A 24,547-nucleotide genomic window follows, 5' to 3' on the forward strand; every position below is an offset into this window, starting at 1 on the left:
GACGTGATGTCTGTGGACTCCTGGCGCTCCTCTTCTGGAGTCCAAATCTGCATGATTTCAGTTGACGTGGTGTCTCCGGACTCTTGGTGCTCCGCTTCTGGAGTTGAAATCTTCATGATTTCCGTTGATGTTGTCTCACTGGACTCCAGGTGCTCCTCTTCTGGAGTCAAAATCTGCATGGTTTCTTCTGGCTTGGTCTCTCTGGACTCCAGGTGCTCCTCTTCTGGAGTCAGAATCTGCATGGTTTCTTTTGGCTTGGTCTCTCTGGACTCCAGGTGCTCCTCTTCTGGAGTCAAAAACTGCATGTTTTCTTTCGGCATCGTCGCTCTGGACTGTTGGGTGGCCCGACTCTGTGCTTCTGTACAGACAAGCTGAGAACTGTCAGTCTCGCTGTGATCCTGTACGTCGAGTGCGATCATCTTGTCACTGTCTTCGCATGCAGTGGGTAGAGGTGCATTGTCTTCTTCTTGTTCATGTGAGCTTGTTAGACTTTCATAGTCTGCTTGTGGTTGCTCAGATACTGCGGGTTGACCTTCATGGTCTTGTGCATGCATGGTGTCAGTGGTGAGATGTACGTTGCCTTCTTCTTGTTCCTGTGAGCTTGGTAGACTGTCATAGTCTGCTTGCGGTTGCTCAGATACTGCGGGTTTACCTGCATGGTCTTGTTCATGCATGGTGTTCGCCAGGGAGTGTTTGCTTGCATCCCTTTTGGAGTCTTTCATTACTCGCACTGTGGAGCCTGTCATCGCTCGCTCTGTGGAGTCTTCCTGTGCTCTCTGTGTGGCGTCGTCTTTGTCTAGGGTATTGCTGTCATCCAATGTATCGACGAGCTGCCATGGCCTCATGGTGTTGGATTCATCTACCATGAGTAGAGTCGTGTTGAGCTTTGCAACGGTGTCGCTGATGCTGTGATCAGCATGTCCAAATAACTCCTCCATGTCTGAGTAGTATTCTTTGATACCCATTTCATCTTCGTTGGCTTCTTCTACCACGAGTTGATTCGTGTTGAACTTTGCGACCGTGTCGCTGATGCTGTGAGAAGCATATCCGACTGACTCAGCTGTGTCTGAGTAGTATTCTTCGAAAAACAAATCATCCTGGTTGGATTCTTCTACCACGAGTTGATTCGTGTTGAACTTTGCGACCGTGTCGCTGATGCTGTGAGAAGCATATCCGACTGACTCAGATGTGTCTGAGTAGTATTCTTCGAAAAACAAATCATCTTTTGTTGTTTCGGAATTCTTTTTGTTCTCTTCACTTGGGTGGTGCAGACTGCTTTTTTCAGGGTGTTGTGCAAGTTGTTTTTAACTGTTGGTGTAAGTTCAGGCGTTTTTCTGTGTTCTGAGGCAAGAAAATTTGTGTTTACCACTTTAAGTGTCTTATTTTCAATTTTCGGGCATTTCCCTTTTAAGTGGGCGTGGTCGGGATGCTCAGACGTCATGACGTCACGCGCAGGAATGCATTGCGCATGCGCAAATCGGCCTTCCTCCTTCACTGTGCGGTTTTGTTTCCATTACGCATGCGCGGCGTGCGCATGCGCATTACGATCCGCGACCAAAACTTCTTTTGACTGCGCATGCGCGGCTTGCGCATGCGCATCACGATCGGCACCGCGATCTTTTTTAAACTGCGCATGCGCGGCTTCCGGTTCCGGCGCATGCGCCGATGCAATTTGTAGTTCTTTGCTTACATTTTTTGCCGTTTTTCGCGGATTTCAGCGATTTTTCTGTCCCACCAGGACCGGTCTTCCAAAATTCGTAAGTTATCTTCTCTTCCCGATTTGGACAGGGTTTCAGCGTTTTGGCTTTGTGAGAAATTCTTTTTATTTCTTCTTTTTGATCTGTACTTTTCATTCGCGATTTCTTGCTCTTTTCGTGATTTTTTAAGTTTTGCATCACTCAGTCTCTGTGCAGTTTGGACTCTGAGTATGTCTTGCTGTTCAAATTTCTCACAGTACTCTTCAAATTTGTTTAGTAACGTTTGTAAGCTGTTTCTGTCTTCATCTTTTGAGTATTTAAATCCATTATACACTTTCCTATTTACAGGCCCTGCGGTGAGAATTGCTATTTTAATGTTGTCGGAGGCATCTTGTACATCATTAGCTACGAGATCAAAATCAAACATTTGTTTAAACCTTTTCCAGACACCTCTTACATTGCCAGTCAGGTCTAGCTGCTCTGGGTATCCAATCCACATCCTCGAATTAGCGATGTCTTCCCAAGTCAAATGTCCAGTAGGAGATTTCCATGCCATTTTGAGCTTTCTGTATCTGCCACTGAGTTGTCCTGTAGTAAGCGTCTGAAGCCACTCCTGATACCATGTGTTGTTACTCGTGTCTTAATAAAGCTCGTAGTCTCAAATGTGGAGAAGATGCTTTATTGTGAGTTCGTTCTCTCTTCAGAGCTGTTTCCTAAGGTTACCTTCAGTGTTCCTAGCTGGCGTGTGTGTTGTGTATCTGTGTTGCTCCAAGTTCTGCCCTCAGTGAAGTGTGTCCTCACTTCCTGTCCCCGTCTATTTATATGGCTCTCCCGTGCCCCCTCTAGTGTTTGCTCAGTTGTGTTGCATCTAGTTAACTTGTGATCACCACATGGGGCAGAAGGGATTCAGTTTTATATAGCCTATAACAGTGCTTCTCAAAGTGTGGTACGCGTACCGGAGCCATCGTCTGCCGGTACTTGGAGTGTTTCTAGAAAAGAAAGAGACAGTAATCCTGGATTGGCTTGTTTCGCTCACCGGTCCCTGGCACATTGAAAAAAAAAACTGCCGGTCCGCCACATCAGATAGTTTGAGATGCACTGGCCTATAAGATGAGGGTGCAGACAGAGTTTAGTGTTACATAGAGGCCAAGTGAGAGGAATCTGTGGTTTAGTCAGGTATAGAGGAGAGCAGAGGCTCAATATAATGCAGAGAGATGTGTGGCAGGGGTTTTGTGTTATACAATGGAGAAGACGGGGTTGCAATGAGCAGATGCACAGTGTTGTATAGAGGGTCCCAAACACTATGGCAATCACTGAATATACTGATTTGAGGGACCCCAGGACCATATACATACCCTGTGGTAACCAGTGAGTCTAATGATAGAACATTCCATATCCAATGGGACTCACCGAATACATTGATAGAGAGTCCCCAGTTCTGCAACCAGCTCTGAAGCCCCTTTGTTTTCATTGCAGCACAGATTATGGACGGTTTCAATGGCCTTCGATGTTGATTTCAGCTCATCTTTGTTGATGTTACATCTTTTGTTCTGTCAACAAAAATAGCACCTCTGGTTTACACTGATATAAAACACTGGGACACATTTACGGCCTGTACAGTCTGCACGCAAAATCCCAGCTGGCTTTCCAAACTTGACAATCAGAAGTTTACTTTGTAAATGTTTCTGTTTTGCATGTTAAAAACTTGCAAGTTCTATCCTTTTATTACTGCCCTGGCCTATCCAATTACCGCTCCAACAATCTCCTCTTATCATAAGCAAAGTGAAGAAAGAAGTCAACAGTGTTGTAAGTTTACACACTAATAATATTATAATAATCACTTATTGTCACAAGTCAGCTTCAATGAAGTTACTATGAAAAGCCCATAGTCGCCACATTCCGGCTCCTGTTCGGGGAGGCCAGTATGGAAATTGAACCTGCGCTGCTGGTCTTGTTCTGCATTACAAGCTAGCTGTTTAGCCCACTGAGCTAAACTAGCCCCAATAATAATCGCTTATTGTCACAAATCGGCATCAATGAAATAACTGTGAAAAGCCCCTAGTCGCCATATTCGGCCGCCTGTTCGGAGAGGCTGGTACGGGAATTGAACCCGCGCTGCTGCCTTGTTCTGCATTAAAAGCCAGCTGTTACCCCACTGTGCTAAACCAGCCCCTGCTCCCTGATGCTCATTTTGGGTTCGACCAGGACCACTCAGCTCCAAATCTCATTACGGCCTTGGTCCAAAAAGGGGCAAAAGAGTTGAATTGTAGAGCTACGGTGAGAGTGACTGCCCACAGCAGTGAGGCTGCATTTGACCAAGTGTGACATCAAGAAGCTATAATTAAAGTAAAATCAATGAGACTCAGGGGGTAACATTCTACTGGTGTAACCATACCCAGCACAAAGGAAGATGGTTGTAGATATTGAAGGCCAATCATCTCAGCACCAAGGAAACCTGTAAGGGCAGGTTTTGATGGGCCTGGGAGGTGTGATTGGTGGTGGGGGGGGGGGAATGGGGCTGATACTGGGTGAAGTGTTGAAGCCCTATCTTGGCATCTCCCTCACCGCTGCCTGCCGACAGAGCTGGCCCGCCAACAATCGGTTGGCCTTCTCGCCATACTCATACACAACCCTCCGCGCTCGCCTGAACTCCAAACCGCCCTCCCCATAGACAGGCGGTCAACTTCACCTGCAACTCCTTCCCCCTCACCAATAGCTGCGGCTCCAGATACTCCGCATATCTCCCATCCACCTCCAAAATCTCCTCCTGCTCCTCCCTACCCACCTACGCCTTAAATGAGATGATCTCCCCCCTCACCGCCTTCAATGCCTCCAAAGCACCGACAACGAGACTTTCCCATTTCGATTAAACTCCACATACTGCTCTATCACCCTCCCCATCTTGATGCTAATGTTTTGGTCCGCCAATAAGCCCACATCTGGATCCACATTGGCCTCTGGGTCCAAGACCACATCCACTCGTGCGGCGCATGACCTGATATCGCGATCGCCGAGTACTCTGCCTTTTTTACGCCCGCCAGCAACGCCTTCCCTACCACAAAAAAGTTGATCCTGGAAAACACCTTGTGTATCGAGGAGAAGAACGAATACGCCCTGTCCCGTGGATGCAAAAACCTCCATGGAGCATCGGGTGTCCCCGTACACAGATAACTTACTGCTGTACATCACAGACCTGGGCTCTTCGGTCTTCAGTGAGGGATTTAATGGGGTTGCTAGGGAAATTTGGGGCGTTTTCGGGTATAAATTAATTTTAGGGAAGATTGAGCGTTTTGTCATGTCTCCTTCGGGTGAAGAGGTGGGAGTGGAGGGGTTGCCATTTAGGGTGTCGACGACCCACTTCAGGTACTAGGGGCTGTAGGTAGAGCAGGACTGGGCGCAGCCCAATTTCACAAGCATGTTGAGGGAAGGTGAAGGAGGATCTGAGGAGATGGGAGAGTCTCCCTTTGTCACTGGCTGGCCGGGTGCATGCTGTCCAAATGAATATTTGCCACGGTTTCTGTTCTTGTTCCAATGTCTACCGGTCTTTTTGCCAAAGGCACTTTTTAGAGGGGTGAATAGGCTGGTCTCGACGTTTGTATGGGCAGGGAAAGTGGCGAGGATAAGGAAGGCGGTGCTCCAAAGAGAGCAGCAGTGGGGGCAGCTTGGCTCTTCCAAATCTGTTGCACCCACTACAGGGCAGCGAATGCTGAGAAAATGCGGGGCTGGAGGAAGGAGTTTAAGGCTTTGTGGGTGCGGATGGAGGTGGGGTCATGTATAGGGTCGGGGTTGCGGGCACTGGCAACACCGCCGCTAGCCCCAGGGAAGTATCCTGGGAATCTGGTAGTGGTATCCATGCTGAGGGTCTGGGGGTAATTCAGACAGCACTTCGTGTTGAGGACGGGGTCAAAGGTGATGCCGTTAAGAGGAAATGATGAGTTAGAGCCGGGCAGGATGGATGTGCAGTTCTGGGGATGGGAGGACAAATGGGTGAAAGAGATGAAGGATCTGTTTCTGGAGGGGAGATTCGCAAGTCTAGAGGAGTTGGGCTGCAGCGTGAGGAAGGCTTTCGGTTTCTGCAAGAGCGGAATTTCACAAGAAAGACTTTTCTGAGTTTCCCAGTGGTGCCGCCCACCTTGTTGCTGGAGGAGGTGCTGTCGGTGTTTTTTTTTGGGGGGGGGGGGGGGGGGGAGGAGAGAAGAGAGTTGGAGAGTGGAGTTGTCTCAGCGATTTATGGTAGGATTATGGAGGAGAATAAGGAGGCCATGGAAGGGATTAAGGCTAAATGGGAGGAAGAGTTGGGGATGAGGCTAGAGGAAGGATTATGGTGTGAAGTGCTGTGAAGGGTCAATGCCTCGACCTCGTGCTAGGCTGGGTTTGATTCAGGCAAAGTGGTATATAGGGCTCACTTAACAAAGGCAAGGATGAGCCAGCTGTTAGAGAGGGTGGAGGATAGGTGTGAGCGGTGTGGGAGGGGCCCAGCCAATCATGTCCATACATTCTGGTCCTGCTCGCAGTTGGAGAGGTATTGGGGTCGTTTTTCAGCACCATGTCCGAGGTCCTGCATATGGAATTGGAACTGGATCCCCTACACACAAGACAGACAAACACAGACAGGTGGAAAGGGATAAAAAAAATACTATGGATGAAGGTCAAAAGATAAGGGCTGGTGCAGACTCGATGGGCCAAATGGCCTCCTTCTGCTCTTTAAATTCTATAATTCTATGATTTTACAGCGTCATCAGCCTCAAAAAGGACTGGCTACATTCCTGAATCATATGTTTTTCCTCTTCAGCCGTGTTCTGTTGGAGTACAAGAGAATGAGACAGCAGGGTAGCATGGTGGTTAGCATCAATGCTTCACAGCTCCAGGGTCCCAGGTTCGATTCCCGGCTGGGTCACTGTCTGTGTGGAGTCTGCACGTCCTCCCCCTGTGTGCGTGGGTTTCCTCCGGGTGCTCCGGTTTCCTCCCACAGTCCAAAGATGTGCGGGTTAGGTGGATTGGCCATGCTAAATTGCCCGTAGTGTCCTAAAAAGTAAGGTTAAGGGGGGGGGTTGTTGGGTTACGGGTATAGGGTGGATACGTGGGTTTGAGTAGGGTGATCATGGCTCAGCACAACATCGAGGGCCGAAGGGCCTGTTCTGTGCTGTACTGTTCTATGTTCTATAAATTGGGAGATGGCAATGCCGAGATGGGCTTCAATACCTTGTAGATTGCAGGAGGAAGGAAGGTCAGGAGTTTGCCAGTTTTAAAATCCGGAGTAGGAATGGGTTGAGTACGAGGCCATGCAATGGGCTATTTTTCTACACGGTAGGGAGCATGTGGAGCCAAGTATAAAATAATCCCTCATAACAGAACCAATGAAATAGAAAGAGATGAGAAAGGCTGTGATGGAAGGAGAGGCTACAGGGAACAGGAATCAAACAATAGTTTTTTCTTCCACCTTGTTGGCGGCACAGTAGCACAGTGGTTAGCACTGTTGTTTTACAGCACAAGGGACCTGGGTTCGATTCCCAGCTTGGGTCACTGTCTGTGTGGAGTCTGCACATTCTCCCCGTGTCTGTGTGGGTTTCCTCTGGGTGCTCCGGTTTCCACCCACAAGTCCCGAAAGACATGCTTGTTAGGTGAATTGGACATTCTGAATTCTCCCAGTGTACCCAAATAGGCGCCGGAGTGCATGGCAACTAGGGAATTTTCACAGCAAAGTCATTGCAGTGTTAATGTAAGCCTACTTGTGACACTAATAAAGATTGTTATTATTCAAGGGTTAGAATGTAGATGTTTAAAGAATAAGTCTGTGCACTACCGTGTAAGCAGTGAGTGTGCTGAGTTACAGTCTGCTACGTGAACGTAGTGCGTGTACTGAAGACCATCAATCTCACTGATGTTACCATGTCTGAAGTACAGAGCTGACCTTTTTCCATGACTCCACCACGCTGGCTGCATAAGCCAGGATGTAGATATACTTGTGTTTGTGCTCAGGATTGATTTTAGAGCCTGGTTTGAAGAGAGATTGCATAAAAAGATCAAGGAAGGCAGGGACTCTGATCTGAAAATGGACACAAAGGGTCAGCATTAGACTTAGACACACCTGGGTACAGAAATACAAATTTAGAATATTCTTGACACAAGAGTAGATCAATAATCTGTGCAAATGGAAAAGAGGAGGAATATCAGCCTCTATTTGTGGCACTGATTTTCAAACTAGGTCAGAGGGATTTGTGTGCGGCAAGTGCAAGCCAAACTCTATTTCTTTAAGGGTAACTCTCCTGATGGCACCCAGTGTGGTATTTAGCCACATTTTCCCAGATTCCAGATCTAATTTATGTTAAGGATCTCAAGACACGAGATTGGTCACTTGGGATAGGAAGACTTGTAGAGTAAACCACAAAAGCCAGGTTTTTTGGTCCTTGGTGGGATTCAATAACTCCTGCTAAAAACTACACATGTGGAAAATACAGGGGCTAGTCATGTTGCTCTACACAGTTGAATAGCTTGCTCTCACTCATTACACAGGCTTGCACAGGATGCAAGCTCCTGGAGTCACTGCCACCGATAGTCCTTGACTTCAAGTCAGGACATGAGTGGAGATAACTTGGAAATTAAAGATGAATTTTATTTTTTAAAAGGGGAATGGCTTCTTGCTCCAGTGATACGGGTGACTGAATGCTATTCTTACCAGTTCCACAGGAGGTGGATCCATACTCGTGAACATCTTGTACAACACAGTGATATCGGCTGGGTTCAGAGCTCCCTTGGACAGCATGGCACCCAGTGCCTGGCAAGCTCGAGGGTAGGATGCAGCTGTGCCCAGGGCCAGGGTGATCTGGCTGGCATCATGGCCCCTGAGGGAAGGCAGTACAAAGATAATTATTTTTCCTCATGACACAAAAGGAAGATTTTGCAAATGTGTGGAATCTGTGTTTGAAGTTACTGAGCAGCTCGTGAATGAGTTAACATACAGATTCTGGTGATGGCGGACAGGTGGAGGTGCTGAATCTGCTGCTCCCCTTTTCAGTGGTAAAATGGGCTCATCATCCCAGAGATACGGAGGTAAAAGTCAGCCAGCATCTGCGTCCTAGGTATTAGCAGTAACTCCATTGGTATCATTCTCGCCTCAGTCAGCTGGTTGTGGGTTTAAATCCTGTAATCCTTTAATTTTGCAAGAACAATCCAGCACCTGTGGGTGTGTTCTCCATATGAAGATTACATAATAGTTCGCACTGCTGCTTTACGGCGCCAGGGACTTATGCACTGTTGGGTCATGATTCTACTCCAAGACATGAGGACAAAAATCAATGCAAAAACTCAGTGCAATGCTGAGGGAGTGCTGCACTGTCGGAAATGCCAATTTTCAGGTGAAGGTTTTCTTAAAATAAATTTAGAGTACCCGATTATTTTTTTCCAATTAAGGGGCAATTTAACGTGGCCAATCCACCTACCCCGCACATCTTTGGGTTGTGGGGGTGAGACCCATACAGACACGGGGAGAGTGTGCAAACTCCACACGGATAGGGACCCGGGATCGAACCCAGGTCCTCGGCAGCATGAGGTAGCTGTGCCACCGGGCCACCCCTCAGGTGAAGGTTAAACTCAAGCCTCATGAGGGGCGGGTTTAGCACAGTGGGCCAAACAGCTGGCTTGTAATGCAGAACAATGCCAGCAGCGCGGGTTCAATTCCTGTACCGGCCTCTCCAAATAGGCGCCGGAATGTGGCGACTAGGGGCTTTTCATAGTAACTTCATTGAAGGGTACTTGTGACAATAAGCGATTATTATTATGTCAAAGAAGAGTGGGCAAGTTATCCATGGTGTCCTGGCAAATTGTCCTTCAACTGACAAAACAAAATCACAATATCTACTCATTGTCATACTTGTGTTTGAGGGAGCTTGCAATGTACATATTGATTGTGATGTTTCCTACATTACATGGGACTGCAATATGAAAAGCTTCTCTGGCTGCAGAGCACTTTGAGGCACCCTTGTTGTCTTGGAAGGCGCTACATAAATGAAAGTCTCTCTCTCCCACTGAACTATATCCAGTGATCCCTGCAGGAAAACACATTCAAATGGACATCAACGGACAACGGGAGGATGGCACCCTTGTTGTCTTGGAAGGCGCTACATAAATGAAAGTCTCTCTCTCCCACTGAACTATATCCAGTGATCCCTGCAGGAAAACACATTCAAATGGACATCAACGGACAACGGGAGGACGGTGGCACGGTGGCACAGTTGTTAGCACAGCTGCCTCACGACACTGAGGACCCGGGTTCAATTCCTGCCCTGGGTCACTGTCCGTTTGCACATTCTCCCTGTGTTTGCGTGCGCCTCATCTCCACAACCCAAATATGTGCAGCGAGGTGGATTGGCCACACTACATTGCCTCTTAAATGGAAGAAGAAAAAAAAGAATTCTAAAGTTATAAAAAAAACAGGCAACAGGAGTGGGGCCACCATTCAGAGCTAACATGTGGCTGGGTTCCGAAGGTGGTCAGTGCCTGTGGAACTGAATCTCAGCAATAATCAGCAACTCTGAGATAAGACAGGGAGAATGTTGTTTTTTCCCCTCAAAGGTTTGTTAGCTGAACATTAACTCAGAGGAAACGAGAATAAGAGACAGAAAAAGCAAGAGAATGTGTGCAAGTTTCAATACACTCCAAACTCACTCCTATCCAATGGTTTTTCAGTCACAATAAGTGATTCATGTTAAACAACCCCCATCACCACAGCCAAAACCTTAGTCGTAGTCGAGTAGAGGACAACAAGCGCCAAGCCATGAAACACAGGCTGGAATCTGGTGGCTGGAGGCACCGGCAGCGACCGGGCAGCTCCCTGGGTCACCGGCAGCGATCGGGCAGCCCCCAGGGTCACCGGCAGCGACTGGGCAGCTCCCTGGGTCACCGGCAGCGACTGGGCAGCCCCCAGGGTCACTGGCAGGGACCGAGCAGCCCCCAGGGTCACCGGCAGGGACCGGGCAGCCCCCAGGGTCACTGGCAGGGACCGGGCAGCCCCCAGGGTCACCGGCAGGGACTGGGCAGACCCCAGGGTCACCGGTAGGAACCGGGCAGCCCCCAGGGTCACCGGCAACGACCGGTCAGCCCCCAGGGTCACAGGCGGGGACTGGGCAGCCCCCAGGGTCACCAGTGGGGACCAGGCAGCCCCCAGGGTCACCAGTGGGGACAAGGCAGCCCCCAGGGCCACCAGTGGGGACCAGGCAGCCCCCAGGGTCACCAGTGGGGACCAGGCAGCCCCCAGGGTCACCAGTGGGGACCAGGCAGCCCCCAGGGTCACCAGTGGGGACCAGGCAGCCCCCAGGGTCACCAGTGGGGACCAGGCAGCCCCCAGGGTCACCAGTGGGGACCAGGCAGCCCCCAGGGCCACCAGTGGGGACCAGGCAGCCCCCAGGGTCACCAGTGGGGACCAGGCAGCCCCCAGGGTCACCAGTGGGGACCAGGCAGCCCCCAGGGCCACCAGTGGGGACCAGGCAGCCCCCAGGGTCACCAGTGGGGACAAGGCAGCCCCCAGGGCCACCAGTGGGGACCAGGCAGCCCCCAGGGTCACCAGTGGGGACCAGGCAGCCCCCAGGGTCACCAGTGGGGACCAGGCAGCCCCCAGGGTCACCAGTGGGGACCAGGCAGCCCCCAGGGCCACCAGTGGGGACCAGGCAGCCCCCAGGGTCACCAGTGGGGACCAGGCAGCCCCCAGGGTCACCAGTGGGGACCAGGCAGCCCCCAGGGCCACCAGTGGGGACCAGGCAGCCCCCAGGGTCACCAGTGGGGACAAGGCAGCCCCCAGGGCCACCAGTGGGGACCAGGCAGCCCCCAGGGTCACCAGTGGGGACCAGGCAGCCCCCAGGGTCACCAGTGGGGACCAGGCAGCCCCCAGGGTCACCAGTGGGGACCAGGCAGCCCCCAGGGTCACCAGTGGGGACCAGGCAGCCCCCAGGGTCACCAGTGGGGACCAGGCAGCCCCCAGGGTCACCAGCGGGGACCAGGCAGCCCCCAGGGTCACCGGCAGGAACTGGGCAGACCCCAGGGCCACCGGCAGGGACCGAGTAGCCCCCAGGGTCACAGGCGGGAACTGGGCAGCCCCCAGGGTCACCAGTGGGGACCAGGCAGCCCCCAGGGTCACCAGTGGGGACAAGGCAGCCCCCAGGGCCACCAGTGGGGACCAGGCAGCCCCCAGGGTCACCAGTGGGGACTAGGCAGCCCCCAGGGTCACCAGTGGGGACCAGGCAGCCCCCAGGGTCACCGGCAGGGACCGGGCAGCCCCCAGGGTCACTGGCAGGGACCGGGCAGCCCCCAGGGTCACCGGCAGGGACTGGGCAGACCCCAGGGTCACCGGTAGGAACCGGGCAGCCCCCAGGGTCACCGGCAACGACCGGTCAGCCCCCAGGGTCACAGGCGGGGACTGGGCAGCCCCCAGGGCCACCAGTGGGGACCAGGCAGCCCCCAGGGTCACCAGTGGGGACTAGGCAGCCCCCAGGGTCACCAGTGGGGACCAGGCAGCCCCCAGGGTCACCAGTGGGGACCAGGCAGCCCCCAGGGTCACCAGTGGGGACCAGGCAGCCCCCAGGGTCACCAGTGGGGACCAGGCAGCCCCCAGGGTCACCAGTGGGGACCAGGCAGCCCCCAGGGTCACCAGTGGGGACCAGGCAGCCCCCAGGGTCACCAGTGGGGACCAGGTAGCCCCCAGGGTCACCAGTGGGGACCAGGCAGCCCCCAGGGTCACCAGCGGGGACCAGGCAGCCCCCAGGGTCACCGGCAGGAACTGGGCAGACCCCAGGGCCACCGGCAGGGACCGAGTAGCCCCCAGGGTCACAGGCGGGAACTGGGCAGCCCCCATCAGGACTGTCCAGATGGTCAATGGCATGGAATGAACTGACTGAAGGGACATCCGCAGGGACCGGTATTCTCAGGGACCAGAAAGTCCGGCACGGACCGGGCAATTCCGTAGGAGGCGGGGGTGGATCAGCAACATGGCAGCCAGTTCAGGGATCCTGCAGCAGTGGATAGCAGCGAAGGGGAAATAAACAGCCATGTTCTCTGCTCTTCATCATTCAGCAATCTCAAATGCCTGAAAGATGAGAGGGAAAGCAGCGAATTACAAATCAGCTGTCAAAACGTCTGTTCTCAGGAAATTTCTTGGATCTATAATTAAGTGCAGAGTGCTGAACACCTTCTACCCACAAGTCCCGAAAGACGTGCGGTTAGGTGAATTGGACATTCTGAATTCTCCCTCTGTGTACCCAAACAGGTGCCGGAGTGAAGCGACTAGGGGCTTTTCACAGTAACTTCATTGCAGTGTTAATGTAAACCTGCTTGTGACGATAAAGATTATTATTATAAAAATAAGATCATGGCTGATCTGTCTGTGTTTTGAATTGCACATTCCCCATCTACCCCTGATAACCGTTGATTCCCTTGCCTAACAAGAATCTATCTACAATAAAATAAGCAAAATACTGCGGATGCTGGAATCTGAAACAAGAACAGAGGACGTTGGAAAAACTCAGGAGGTCTGGCAGAATCTGAGGGGGGAGAAAAGAGAGTCCTTTACTCATCAGGGAGGGAGAATGTGTTAAATATTAAACTGTAGCTGTGAGAGATTGCAACCAGATATAGCAACCTGAAGAACAAAAGACAGATGGCTTGGCATGGGAAGGAGAGGAGGTAAAAGGGTGGGTTTTGAGGCAAACATAAATGGAATATTGAAAAGAAAGTGTTTATGATGGAGGAGAAATGTCACAGTCCATTGATGAATCTCTGCCTTAAACATATTCAGTGATCCTCCCACCCACATACACACAAGAGAAAATAAATCTTATCTCTGTCGTAGAAGGGTGACTCCTAATTTTAAAACAGTGCCCCCTTGTTCTGGACTCACCCACAAGAGGGAACATAGTTTCTGCAACAACCTTATCAATTCCATTCAAGATCTTAAACACTTCAATCCAGTCACCCCCTCACTCTTCTAAACTCCAGCAGTAGCAATCCCATTCTGTCCAACTTTTCCTCATAAGGCAAGCCATTCATTCCAGTTATTAATAGAACATAGAAGAACATAGAACATAGAACAGTACAGCACAGAACAGGCCCTTCAGCCCTCAATGTTGTGCCGAGCCATGATCACCCTACTCAAACCCACGTATCCACCCTATACCCGTAACCCAACAACCCCCCCCTTAACCTTACTTTTATTAGGACACTACGGGCAATTTAGCATGGCCAATCCACCTAACCCGCACATCTTTGGACTGTGGGAGGAAACCGGAGCACCCGGAGGAAACCCACGCACACAGGGGGAGGACGTGCAGACTCCACACAGACAGTGACCCAGCTGGGAACCGAACCTGGGACCCTGGAGCTGTGAAGCATTTATGCTAACCACCATGCTACCCTGCTGCCCAATTAATCTCATAAACCTTCTCTGAACTGCCTCCAATGCTCTTAATATCCTTCCTTAAATACGGAGACTGAACACAGTGGGCTAGATTCTCCGCACCCCGACGCCGAAATAGCAGCCGGCGCCGGGGCGGGGAACCCAGTTTGATGCAGAAATCGGGACTGGCGCCGGTTTGCCGATTCACCGGGCACCGAAAAGCGGCGCACGCGGGGAGTATGCTGCGCTGCCTGGAGCCATTGCCATTGCTCCGACATCTTCCGCCCCTACCGGCCGAAGTCCCGACAGCTTGGATCTAACCTGGTCCTGTAGTCGGGTAACCCTCGTGGAAGATGCAAACTCAGTCCGCAGCCGTCCTGGTCGCGGGTGGGCTGATCGGAGGCCAGGAGGGGCTTTATAGGTGGCCGGGAACGGATTGTGTGGGGTTTGAGAGTCGGGGGCGCGGCCGACCGGGGGTCTCTTTTTTGGGTCCATCTCCGCGGTCCGAGTCTGCCATGGAGGACAGCGCGGCTGCTGGACGCCACCGCTGTGCGCATGCGCGCCTCTGACCCGGATGTGCGGGAGCCCGTATCTGAAGCAAAAGCTGCAAGATTTACTCCGGGTCCCTGCTAGCCCCTGGCAGGGCTGGGAATTCGTGTCCCTTTGATCCAGGAGTAAAACTCTACCGTTTTAACGCTGGCGTGGGGACATAGTCCCAATAATGGAGAATCCAGTGCAGTATTCAAGATGCAGTCTCACTAATGCCCTGTACAACTGAAGAATAACATCTTTACTTTATGTTCAATTCCTCTCGTAATAAAGGATACCATTTTGTTAGTCTTCTTTATTATTTGCTGCACCTGCATATTAACCTATTGTGATTCACACACGTGAACACCTAGATCGCTCTGTATCTTGGTATTCAGCAGTCATTCTCTATTTAAGTAATACCCTGCTTTTGTGTTCTTCCTGCCAAAATGAACAATTTCACATTTTCCCACATTATACTCCATTTGCCAGATTTTTGCCCACTCACTCAACCTATCTACATGCATCTGCAACTTCCATATGTCTTCGTCAAAACATACTTTCCTACCTATTTGCATCATCTACAAATTTTGCTACCATTGCTCCTCTCGTCTAATCATTGATGTAAATATGAGGCCATCCGCTTTGGATCTAAAGAGGATACAAATAGTGCACTTTCTATATGGTGAAATGCTGCAGAAATTGCCGAGGTCCAAAGAGGATTGGGGGTTCAGGTACACAGGTTTATGGAAATGCCATAACCAAATACAAAGGATAATCAAAAAGCCTAATGGAATACTAGTCTTTATATCTAGATGACTAGAATACAAGAGGTAGAAGTCATGCTTCAGTTACACAAGCCCCAATTAAACTACATCCTGCAATTCCGGTTATCTAGGTGTCAACAGCAGATTTTGATCTGTGGTTTTTTATTCCATTATCTGAGTTACAATTAAATAAGGTGAATAGTTGAGGTCTTAACATAGAGCCCTGTGGGCACAGTTAGTCACACCCTACCAATTAAGAGTACTGTGAGTAACTCCAGGCACCTATCCATAAGAATATATTGACTTTGGCAGGAGCGCAGAATCGATTGACCGAATGATACCTAGTTTCCGTAAGATAGGTTATGAGGAGATATTACACAAAGTAGGTATTAATAAAAAAGCAAAATTCCACAGATTTTGAAAATCAGAAAATACTTAGCAGATCTGGCACATCGGTAGGGTGAAAGGTCATTGATCTGACACTTTTACTCTGTTTCTCTTTCCACAGATGCTATCTGCCAAGTATTTCAAAAATTTTCTATTTTAATTACACAATCTGGGGCGGATGTTTCCAGGAATCTAGAAGGTATCGTGATGATATGATTGAAGTTTTCAAGATATCAAGGTAGATTAGATAGATATTATAGGCAGAATTTTCTGCACACCCTGTCACGAAGGTGGCCTGCCATTGGCTGGCAGCTGGATATTCTGGTCCCACCAAGTCAAAGGGGTTTCCCGCTGAATGCACCCCTCGCGGCTGGAAAACCCACGGCGGGATCGCGCCGTCAGCGGGATCGGGTGATCCCGCCGACCTGTATGGCCGGAAACGTTGCGGCTAAAGTCTTTCTGCTGCTTGGAGAATCGAGGGCTAAGAGATGTGGTCAAAAATTTAGAGCCGGGGGGTGGCACAGTGGTTAGCACTGCTGTCTCACGATGCCGAGGATTCGGGTTCAATCCCGGGCCTGGGTCACTGTCCATGGGGAGTTTGCACATTCTCCCAGTGCCTGCGTGAGTCTCACCCCACAACCCATAGATGTGGAGGGTTGGTGGATTGGCCACACTAAATTGCCCTTAATTGGAAACATTTAAAAATAAATTAGAGTCAGACCTTTCAACAGCGAAATTAGGAAATATATCCAGACACAAAGGGTAACAGAAGTTGAAACATCGCAAATTTCAACTGGTACTAGGTTAACTGTTAATTTTAAATCTGACTTTGATAGAATTTTATAAATCAAAGTTATTCAGGGATATGGGGCAAAGATTGGTATTTAGAGTTAGTGTGCCGATCAACCATGATTTCCCTAAATGAGGAACAGGCTCAACAAGCAAAACGGCCTTTCCCTGTTCTTGGGCAGGATTCTCCACCCCCCGACCCCGAAATCGCATTCAGCGAAGTGGCGGAGGATCCAAATTTGGCGCACAAAAATCGGGGCCTGCACCAGTTTCGCAATTCTCCGCCCCCTGAAAACCGGCATAATCGTGGAGTATACCGCGACAAGTATCCACTGCCTCAGGCCATTGCCTGAGGCCCGCCCCGCGATGCTCCATTGCCGACCAGCCGAATTCCCGGCGGCATGGTTCTAACATGGTCCCACCGTCCGTGATCCTCGCGTTTTCCCGACGGCGTGGGGACATAGTCCCAAATACGGAGAATCCAGCCCCTTATGTCCTATTTCTCTACGGCACTATGGGAATGTCGAGCGAGGGTCATGCTCACTGTCCATGAGCAGTGGCCGCATAGATGAAGTCATGGAAGATGACCTGTGTCCATGTGATAGAATCTACCTTTTTAGTAAAGAATCTACCTTTTTAGTATATAACTAATTAAAGGAATAAATAGCCCAAAACTTAAAATGGAGCTCAAGAAATTGCTCGTGCCTCCTTATTAACAAGCTTACTGAATCTCACACGTAATTTCCATTTTCTAGGTCTCTTAGAAGAAATCACCCTTTATACCCCCTTATAATGGCACTTATTTTGTCTGTAATCACAAGGCCTATCGCTGGCTTCCAAGACTTTGGTCAGGATCCTGTTATTTAGCATACGTCATACCTCCCATCCATCATCTCTCTACCCTTCCAGGAACACCAGTTCAAAGAGAGAAACGTGCGCTCACCATTAAAGATAGATTGCTAGGCAGCACAGTGGCACAGTGGGTTAGCCCTGTTGCCTCACAGCGCCGAGGTCCCAGGTACGAATCCCGGCTCTGAGTCACTGTCTGTGTGGAGTTTGCCCATTCTTCCCGTGTTTGCGTGGGTTTCGCCCCCACAAACCAAAGATGAGCAGGCTAGGTGGATTGGCCACGCTAAATTGCCCCTTAATTGGAAAAAATGAATTGGATACTCTAAATTTATAAAATAAAAGATAGATTGCTTGCTTACCTTATTCCTTTTCATTGGCATTGACGAGTGGTCAGTGAATTGAACAATTGACATAATAGAACAAGTAGCTCATGATACCTCCAAAGCCCTAATTGGAATTTCTGACGAAATGGTTGCCATCAGAACGGTTACCTTACAGAATCGAATGGCACTTGACTATTTGTTAGCCGAAAAAGGTGGCACCTGTGCCCTGATTGGTGCAGAGTGTTGCACCTATATTCCAAATAACTCAGCCCAAGTCACAGACTTGGCAATACACATCCAAAACGAAGTTAAGAAACTTGAACACCCCTCTGATTCCACTACTTGGGGTTGGCTCTTTGGATGGTTAGGTAGCACTGGAAAGTCGTTATGTAGGGAATTTTCTTCTTTTGCGTTAATGGATTTATCCTTTACATAATCATCATGCTCATCAGATGTGCACACCAATGCATGGCAGCCCGTAACGCCCAGAGGATTCAAGTGGTTCAGTCCACACCCAGTGCACCAACACCCAATAACTTTGAAGTGGAAAGTTTTTGTTGAACTATTATTTACTGCATTACTACTGTATATTAACCATTTATTAATAATTTTACTACTGAGTTACATAATCAATTTTGAATCATATACCAATTATTACCAAATCATATACTCAACTTCAGTTATTTTACTGTAATCAATTTAATCATGTAATCAATTTTTATTCAGTATTTCAATGTTTTATTAAGTTCAATTATTCATGTATTAATATTTTACGATATTATCATTTGATTTTTTTATTGAACTCTTAAGATGTTTGTAATGCTTGCAAGGCTTTTCCCACTCTATTGTTGAAGGCTGTTCTCAAATAAGCGAGCCATTAACGGCAATGTGAATGAGTCTCTCTCTCTATGCCTATCACTGTCCTATTGCATTTATTCCTTTCCTTCTTTGATTCTATTTCATTTTTGATTCATCTTTCGATTAATCAAAAAGGGGGGCGACTGATAGAATCTACCTTTTCAGTAAAGAATCTACCTTTTTAGTATATAACTAATTAAAGGAATAAATGGCCCAAAACTTAAAATGGCTTCTTGTAATATATTTTTAAAACACAGACAGTGAGAGAGGCTGTTTCCCATGAGAATAATCAAGATATAAACCTAGACCGACAAACCAAAGACATATTTGCCCAAGTCAAAGATTTTGGGCAACCCTTCCAGAAACGGTTTTCATAGCAACCAATAAGATTCATAAGAAAGGCATATTGCAAATCACCTCATGTTAAAATTTGATGGACGAATACATATTGAATTGAATTAACTTTGAAAGAACTTTAACCCAATCACAGCTACAAAAGTGAGAGACATTATCGACAGTAATCATCTTTTAAGTATAGATGCCGGTTTGAATAATTCATTCTAGAATCACTTACTTTAATCTCTACTTCTCTGCCCTGTCGCTTTGAACAGCTATTTTGATTTTATTTTCAACTTTCTGTATTCAATTAGAAGAACCATTAGAGCTTTGGTTTGTATTGAATTCAACTCAGGACTCTGTATTTGTTTGGACAACACAAACTTTAAAGAGGTTCTATATTGCAAGTGAAAAATACTGATCAAGAGATATCTCATTCAAACTGAATAAAAGCAATTTACTCCATACACGAAACTCTGTTTCATAATCTGATGAGTGGTGTATATCGTGCGGCGGACGTGAAAGATACACTAACCAAAGCTCAGATCTAACACCATGGAACTGTGTCCTCAGCATGTTAGGTGAAGTGGGGGGAAAATTCGCGAGGAAAGAGTTCATCCCATATACCTGAATAAAGATCTTAAAAATTTTCCGAAGCTTCAAGGATTTCTTATGTACTTACTTCTCGTGCGCATATCTCTGAACTTCCTGTGCAATCCGTCGGATGGCTGCCCCACCCTGTTCCTCTTGAGCCAAAACAGACATTATGGACTGTGCGTACAGGTACGTATGCTCCCCATGACAAACCATTTTCTATGGAAATTACAAAGGGCAGAGTTGGTGAATACAGACACGATGCAATTTGGATGCAATGACAGACATTTAAGGAGATATTTCCTAACATTTAGCAAAGGTACATTCCAGTGAGAAACGAAAGACTCTGGAGGATGGATGCACCATCCATGGCTAACTGAGGAAATTAAAGTTAGCATCAAATTGAAAGGAAAAAGTGTGATTCTGTGAAGATTATTGGTACGTTGGAAGATTGGTCAGAATTTAAAAACCTTCAGGGCAACACGGTGGCACAGTGGTTAGCATTGCTGCCTACGGCGCTGAGGACCCGGGTTCGAATCCCGGCCCTGGGTCACTGTCTGTGAGGAGTTTGCACATTCTCCCCGTGTCTGCGTGGTTTCACCCCCACAACCCAAAAGATGTGCAGGATAGGTGGATTGGCCACGCTAAATTGCCCCTTAATTGGAAAAAATAATTGGGTACTCTAAATTTATAAAAAAAAGAAAAAAAAAAAAATTTAAAAACCTTTAAAAAGAATGACCAAAAATTTGAGGGGGGAGAAATTAGAGTTCAAGAGAAAGCTAGCTAGAAATATAAAAACCGAAAGTAAGAATTTCTAGAAGTATTTAAAAGAGTAACTAAAAGGAGCGCTGGTCCTCCAGAGAGCTAGAATGGGGAATTCATAATGGGAAATGAGGAAATGGTTGTACAGATACTTTGTGTCTGTCCTCAGTGGAAAAGACACAAATAATATCCCAGAAATACTTCCAAATCAGGAGGGGAAAGGGTGGGAGCAGCTCAAAACAGTTACTGAGTACTGAGTACAAACAAGTACTGAGGAAGCTATTGGAACTTTAGGTTAATAGGTCCCTAGGGCCTGATGAACGCCATCCTTGGGTCTTAAGAGAAAAGTGGCTGCAGAGACAGCTAAAGCATTGGTTTTAATTTTCCAAAATTCCTAGATTTGGAAAGGTCCCCTCAGATTGGAAAATAGCAAATAGTGACTCTGTTCAAGAAAGAAGGAGACAGAAAGAAAACTACAGGCCAATTAAGCTAGTATCTATTATTAAGGAAGTGAGAGCAGGTAGTAAATCTTAATGTAATCAGGCAGAGTCAAAATGCTAAATAGCTGGCAGACCAAGGCAGGCCAGCAGCACAGTTCAATTCTCGTACCAGCCTCCCCGAACAGGTGCCGGAATGTGGCGACTAGGGGCTTTTCACAGTAACTTCATTGAAGCCTACTTGCGACAATAAGCAATTTTCATTCACTTCATTTGGTAAGAGAACCAAAGGTTACAAGAGTTAGACAGGAAAATGGAGTTGAACGTAGAGGACACAATCAGACCAACCTTGATCTTATCAATTGGATATAGACAATTACCCTCAAAGCAAGAAATACAACAGTTCCCCCTCAGAGCAATACATGCAGCACATTCCTTCCAGTGCAATACAGACAGGACAGTCCCCCTCACAGCAACACAGACAGGACAGTCCCCCTCACAGCAACACAGACAGCACAATCACCCTCACAGCAAAACAGACAGCACAATCCCCCTCACAGCAAAACAGACAGAGCAATCCCCCTCACAGCAACACAGACAAGACAATCCACCTTACAGCAAAACAGACAGGACAATCCCCCTCAGAGCAACACACAGTACAATCCCCCTCACAGCAACACAGAGCAATCCCCCTCACAGCAACACAGAGCAATACCTCTCACAGCAACACAGAGCAATACCTCTCACAGCAACACGGACAGAGCAAACCCCCTCACAGCAGCAGACAGGAAAATTCCCCTCACAGCAACACAGACAGCAATCCCCCTCAGAGCAACACAGACAGTACAATCCCCCTCACAGCAACACAGAGCAATCCCCCTCACAGCAACACAGAGCAATCCCCCTCACAGCAACACAGAGCAATCCCCCTCACAGCAACACAGAGCAATCCCCCTCACAGCAACACAGAGCAATCCCCCTCACAGCAACACAGAGCAATCCCACTCACAGCAACACAGAGCAATCCCCCTCACAGCAACACAGAGCAATACCTCTCACAGCAACACAGAGCAATCCCCCTCACAGCAACACAGAGCAATACCTCTCACAGCAACACAGAGCAATCCCCCTCACAGCAACACAGAGCAATCCCCCTCACAGCAACACAGAGCAATCCCCCTCACAGCAACACAGAGCAATCCCCCTCACAGCAACACAGAGCAATCCCCCTCACAGCAACACAGAGCAATCCCCCTCACAGCAACACAGAGCAATCCCCCTCACAGCAACACAGAGCAATCCCACTCACAGCAACACAGAGCAATCCCCCTCACAGCAACACAGAGCAATCCCCCTCACAGCAACACAGAGCAATCCCCCTCACAGCAACACAGAGCAATCCCCCTCACAGCAACACAGAGCAATCCCCCTCACAGCAATAAATTCAGGGCAATCCCCATAATTGTCCTCACTTTTCACCGCACTAGCCTATGCAGTCGAAGGATCACCCTTCACTATTTCTATCAGCTCCAGCATGATGCTATCATGAAACACATCTTCCCCTCAACCCTCCTCCCCGTCAACCCATCCCATGTAACGTACTCCTGGAAGGTGCAACATCTGCGCCTTTACCGCTTTCCTCCTCACCATTCAAGGCCCCATACATTCCTTTCAGATTAAGCAGCATTTCACTGGCACTTCCTTCAATTTGGTTTATTGTATTTGCTGCTCCCAAAGCAGTCTCCTCGGCATTGGGTCAACTAAACGCAGACTAAGTGACCACTTTGCAGAACATCTTCGCTCGGTCTTGAAGTGTGACCCCCAACCTTCCTGTTGCTTGCCACTGAACTCAGTACCTTGCTCTCATGCCTACACATCTGTCCTTGGTCTGCTACAATGCTCCAGTGAAGCCTAACGCAAGCTGAAGGAATATCATCTCATCTTCCGATTGGGCAGGTGCGTTGCAGCCCTCAGGATTCAATGTTGAGTTCGGCAACTTTAGATTTTGACCTTTTTCTTCCATCTTTTTTTAATATCCCATACATATTTTGCCTCAATGCAATGCCCCCCGCCCTCACTCTCACACACACACAATCACACCAGGCCAGTCTTTTGTGCTTAAAATTGCTACTTTTTGTTGCAGCTTCTACAGTTCTAACACATTCTCCCTCCCTCCAGTTCTGGCAGAGTCTATGAACTTGAGACATTAATTCTGTTTCCCCCTCAGAACAGTATTGACAGGATGGGTGACACAGCTGTTAACACTGCTGCCTCACAGCGCCCAGGAACCCAGTTCGATTCTGGCCTTGGGTGACTGTGTGGCGTTTGCACATTCTTCCTGTGTCTGCGTGGGTTTCCTCCAGGGCTTTCATCCCACAGTCCAACGATGTGCAGGTGAGGTGGATTGGGCATGATAAATTGTGCCTTAGTGTCCAAAGATGCACAGGTTGGTGGGGTTGCTGGGATAGGGTGGCGGAGTGGGTCTGGGTTGGGTGCTATTTCGGAGGGTTGGGACAGACTTGGTGGGCTGAATGGCCTCCTTCAACACTGTAGTGATTCTATGGACAATCCCCCTCAAAACAATTCAGAAAGTGCAAATCTGGAGAGAGAGAAAGATAAAACAGAAATGGAGCCTGATGGTGCATTTTCTTCTTTAAAAAGCTCTTGGTCATTGCAATTTTCCCAAGAACATAACCGCAAACAACGCCCATTAGCTAACTTGTGTCACCTACACCTGACTAGGTGGCACTCACTGCAAACTCAGGCAAGTTTTTCTCCAGATGTTCTTCGCCTCCATCGACGAGCGTGGCAAGCGAGGTGCGGAGAACGCGGGAAAAGACCTCCAACTGCTGACAGGCCGTCGACACGCTGGTTATTTCACCCTGGTATCCAGCATCTGAGATTAGCTGCAGTGAGACAAAGAGACAGCACAGAGGGACATGAGATGACACCCATAGCAGAATCCATGAGACACCATTTGAAGAAACCAAAGGCAGTCACTCTAATCTGGGATGACCTGGCAACTATCTGCTAGCTACAGCACTAATATGTTCAGTCTCTGCCACTCCTGTAACCCTACGACTGGCTAACATGAAACTTTGATACCATTTTCTCTGTGAACCTCTTCTGCCAAAGGTGCTAACTCTTGCTGGGCTACAATTCCACAAATGCCTCTGTTTTTCTTCCACGTAGTCACTCTTCATTTGTCTGATTAGACACCGAATATCTGACTATAGGGACATTAAAGGAGAGTCCAATTGTGTCTTCACTTGATGTTGCAATGCATTAGCATTAGGGATTTGTGGTTAGTGGAAACAGGAGTAGGAATTTGGAAGTTTTATTTTCTCATTCCAAATTCATGAGTGCTGAGGCAAACTGCAAACGTTCCTATCGCAAACCGACAGGGATTGGCCAAATAAGCAAAGGTCAAGGGTTGAACCTCATCAAATGGCTTTATGAGACATGCCAATGCATTTACCAACTGAGGCACTTAAGGACGCTTGGTCATCCATTTAAAAAAATGCATTTTTTAATTCTGCAGTCAGAATGATTAAACGCTTTCATCAGAAATATTTGGCACATCTTCCACACACAATGGTATCCATAATTCAGGACTAATTATTTCTCCAGTTCATGACTGTGGTGTTCTTTGTGTTGCTTATACTCAGGGCGGATTTGTAGTGTATACAAAGACCACAAAAAGCTAACTCAAATAACAAAGCGAATATTTATTACACTACTTATTATATAGTTCAATTACTATTCCTAAAGCAAGCAATATTCTAACTAAACTACAATCTACACTATACTAACACCCGTCTTATGCTACTATCTTAAATTG

General features: G+C 48.3%; 1 protein-coding gene across 1 annotated transcript in view; it reads right to left on the reverse strand.

Annotated features, from left to right (window-relative positions):
• Positions 1-24,547, reverse strand: part of nelfcd (negative elongation factor complex member C/D) — an 89,814-nt gene that overhangs the window by 13,170 nt on the left and 52,097 nt on the right. Inside the window, exons 6-10 of the mRNA XM_038802968.1 lie at positions 23,460-23,612; positions 19,596-19,726; positions 8,374-8,539; positions 7,609-7,743; positions 3,108-3,247 (exon numbers count right to left, since the gene is read on the reverse strand). Coding sequence (XP_038658896.1) covers positions 3,108-3,247; positions 7,609-7,743; positions 8,374-8,539; positions 19,596-19,726; positions 23,460-23,612 — 725 coding nt within the window. The remainder of the gene's footprint in view (positions 1-3,107; positions 3,248-7,608; positions 7,744-8,373; positions 8,540-19,595; positions 19,727-23,459; positions 23,613-24,547) is intronic.

Source organism: Scyliorhinus canicula, chromosome 7, assembly GCF_902713615.1.
Source record: "Scyliorhinus canicula chromosome 7, sScyCan1.1, whole genome shotgun sequence".
NCBI classification, from domain to species: Eukaryota; Metazoa; Chordata; class Chondrichthyes; order Carcharhiniformes; family Scyliorhinidae; genus Scyliorhinus; species Scyliorhinus canicula.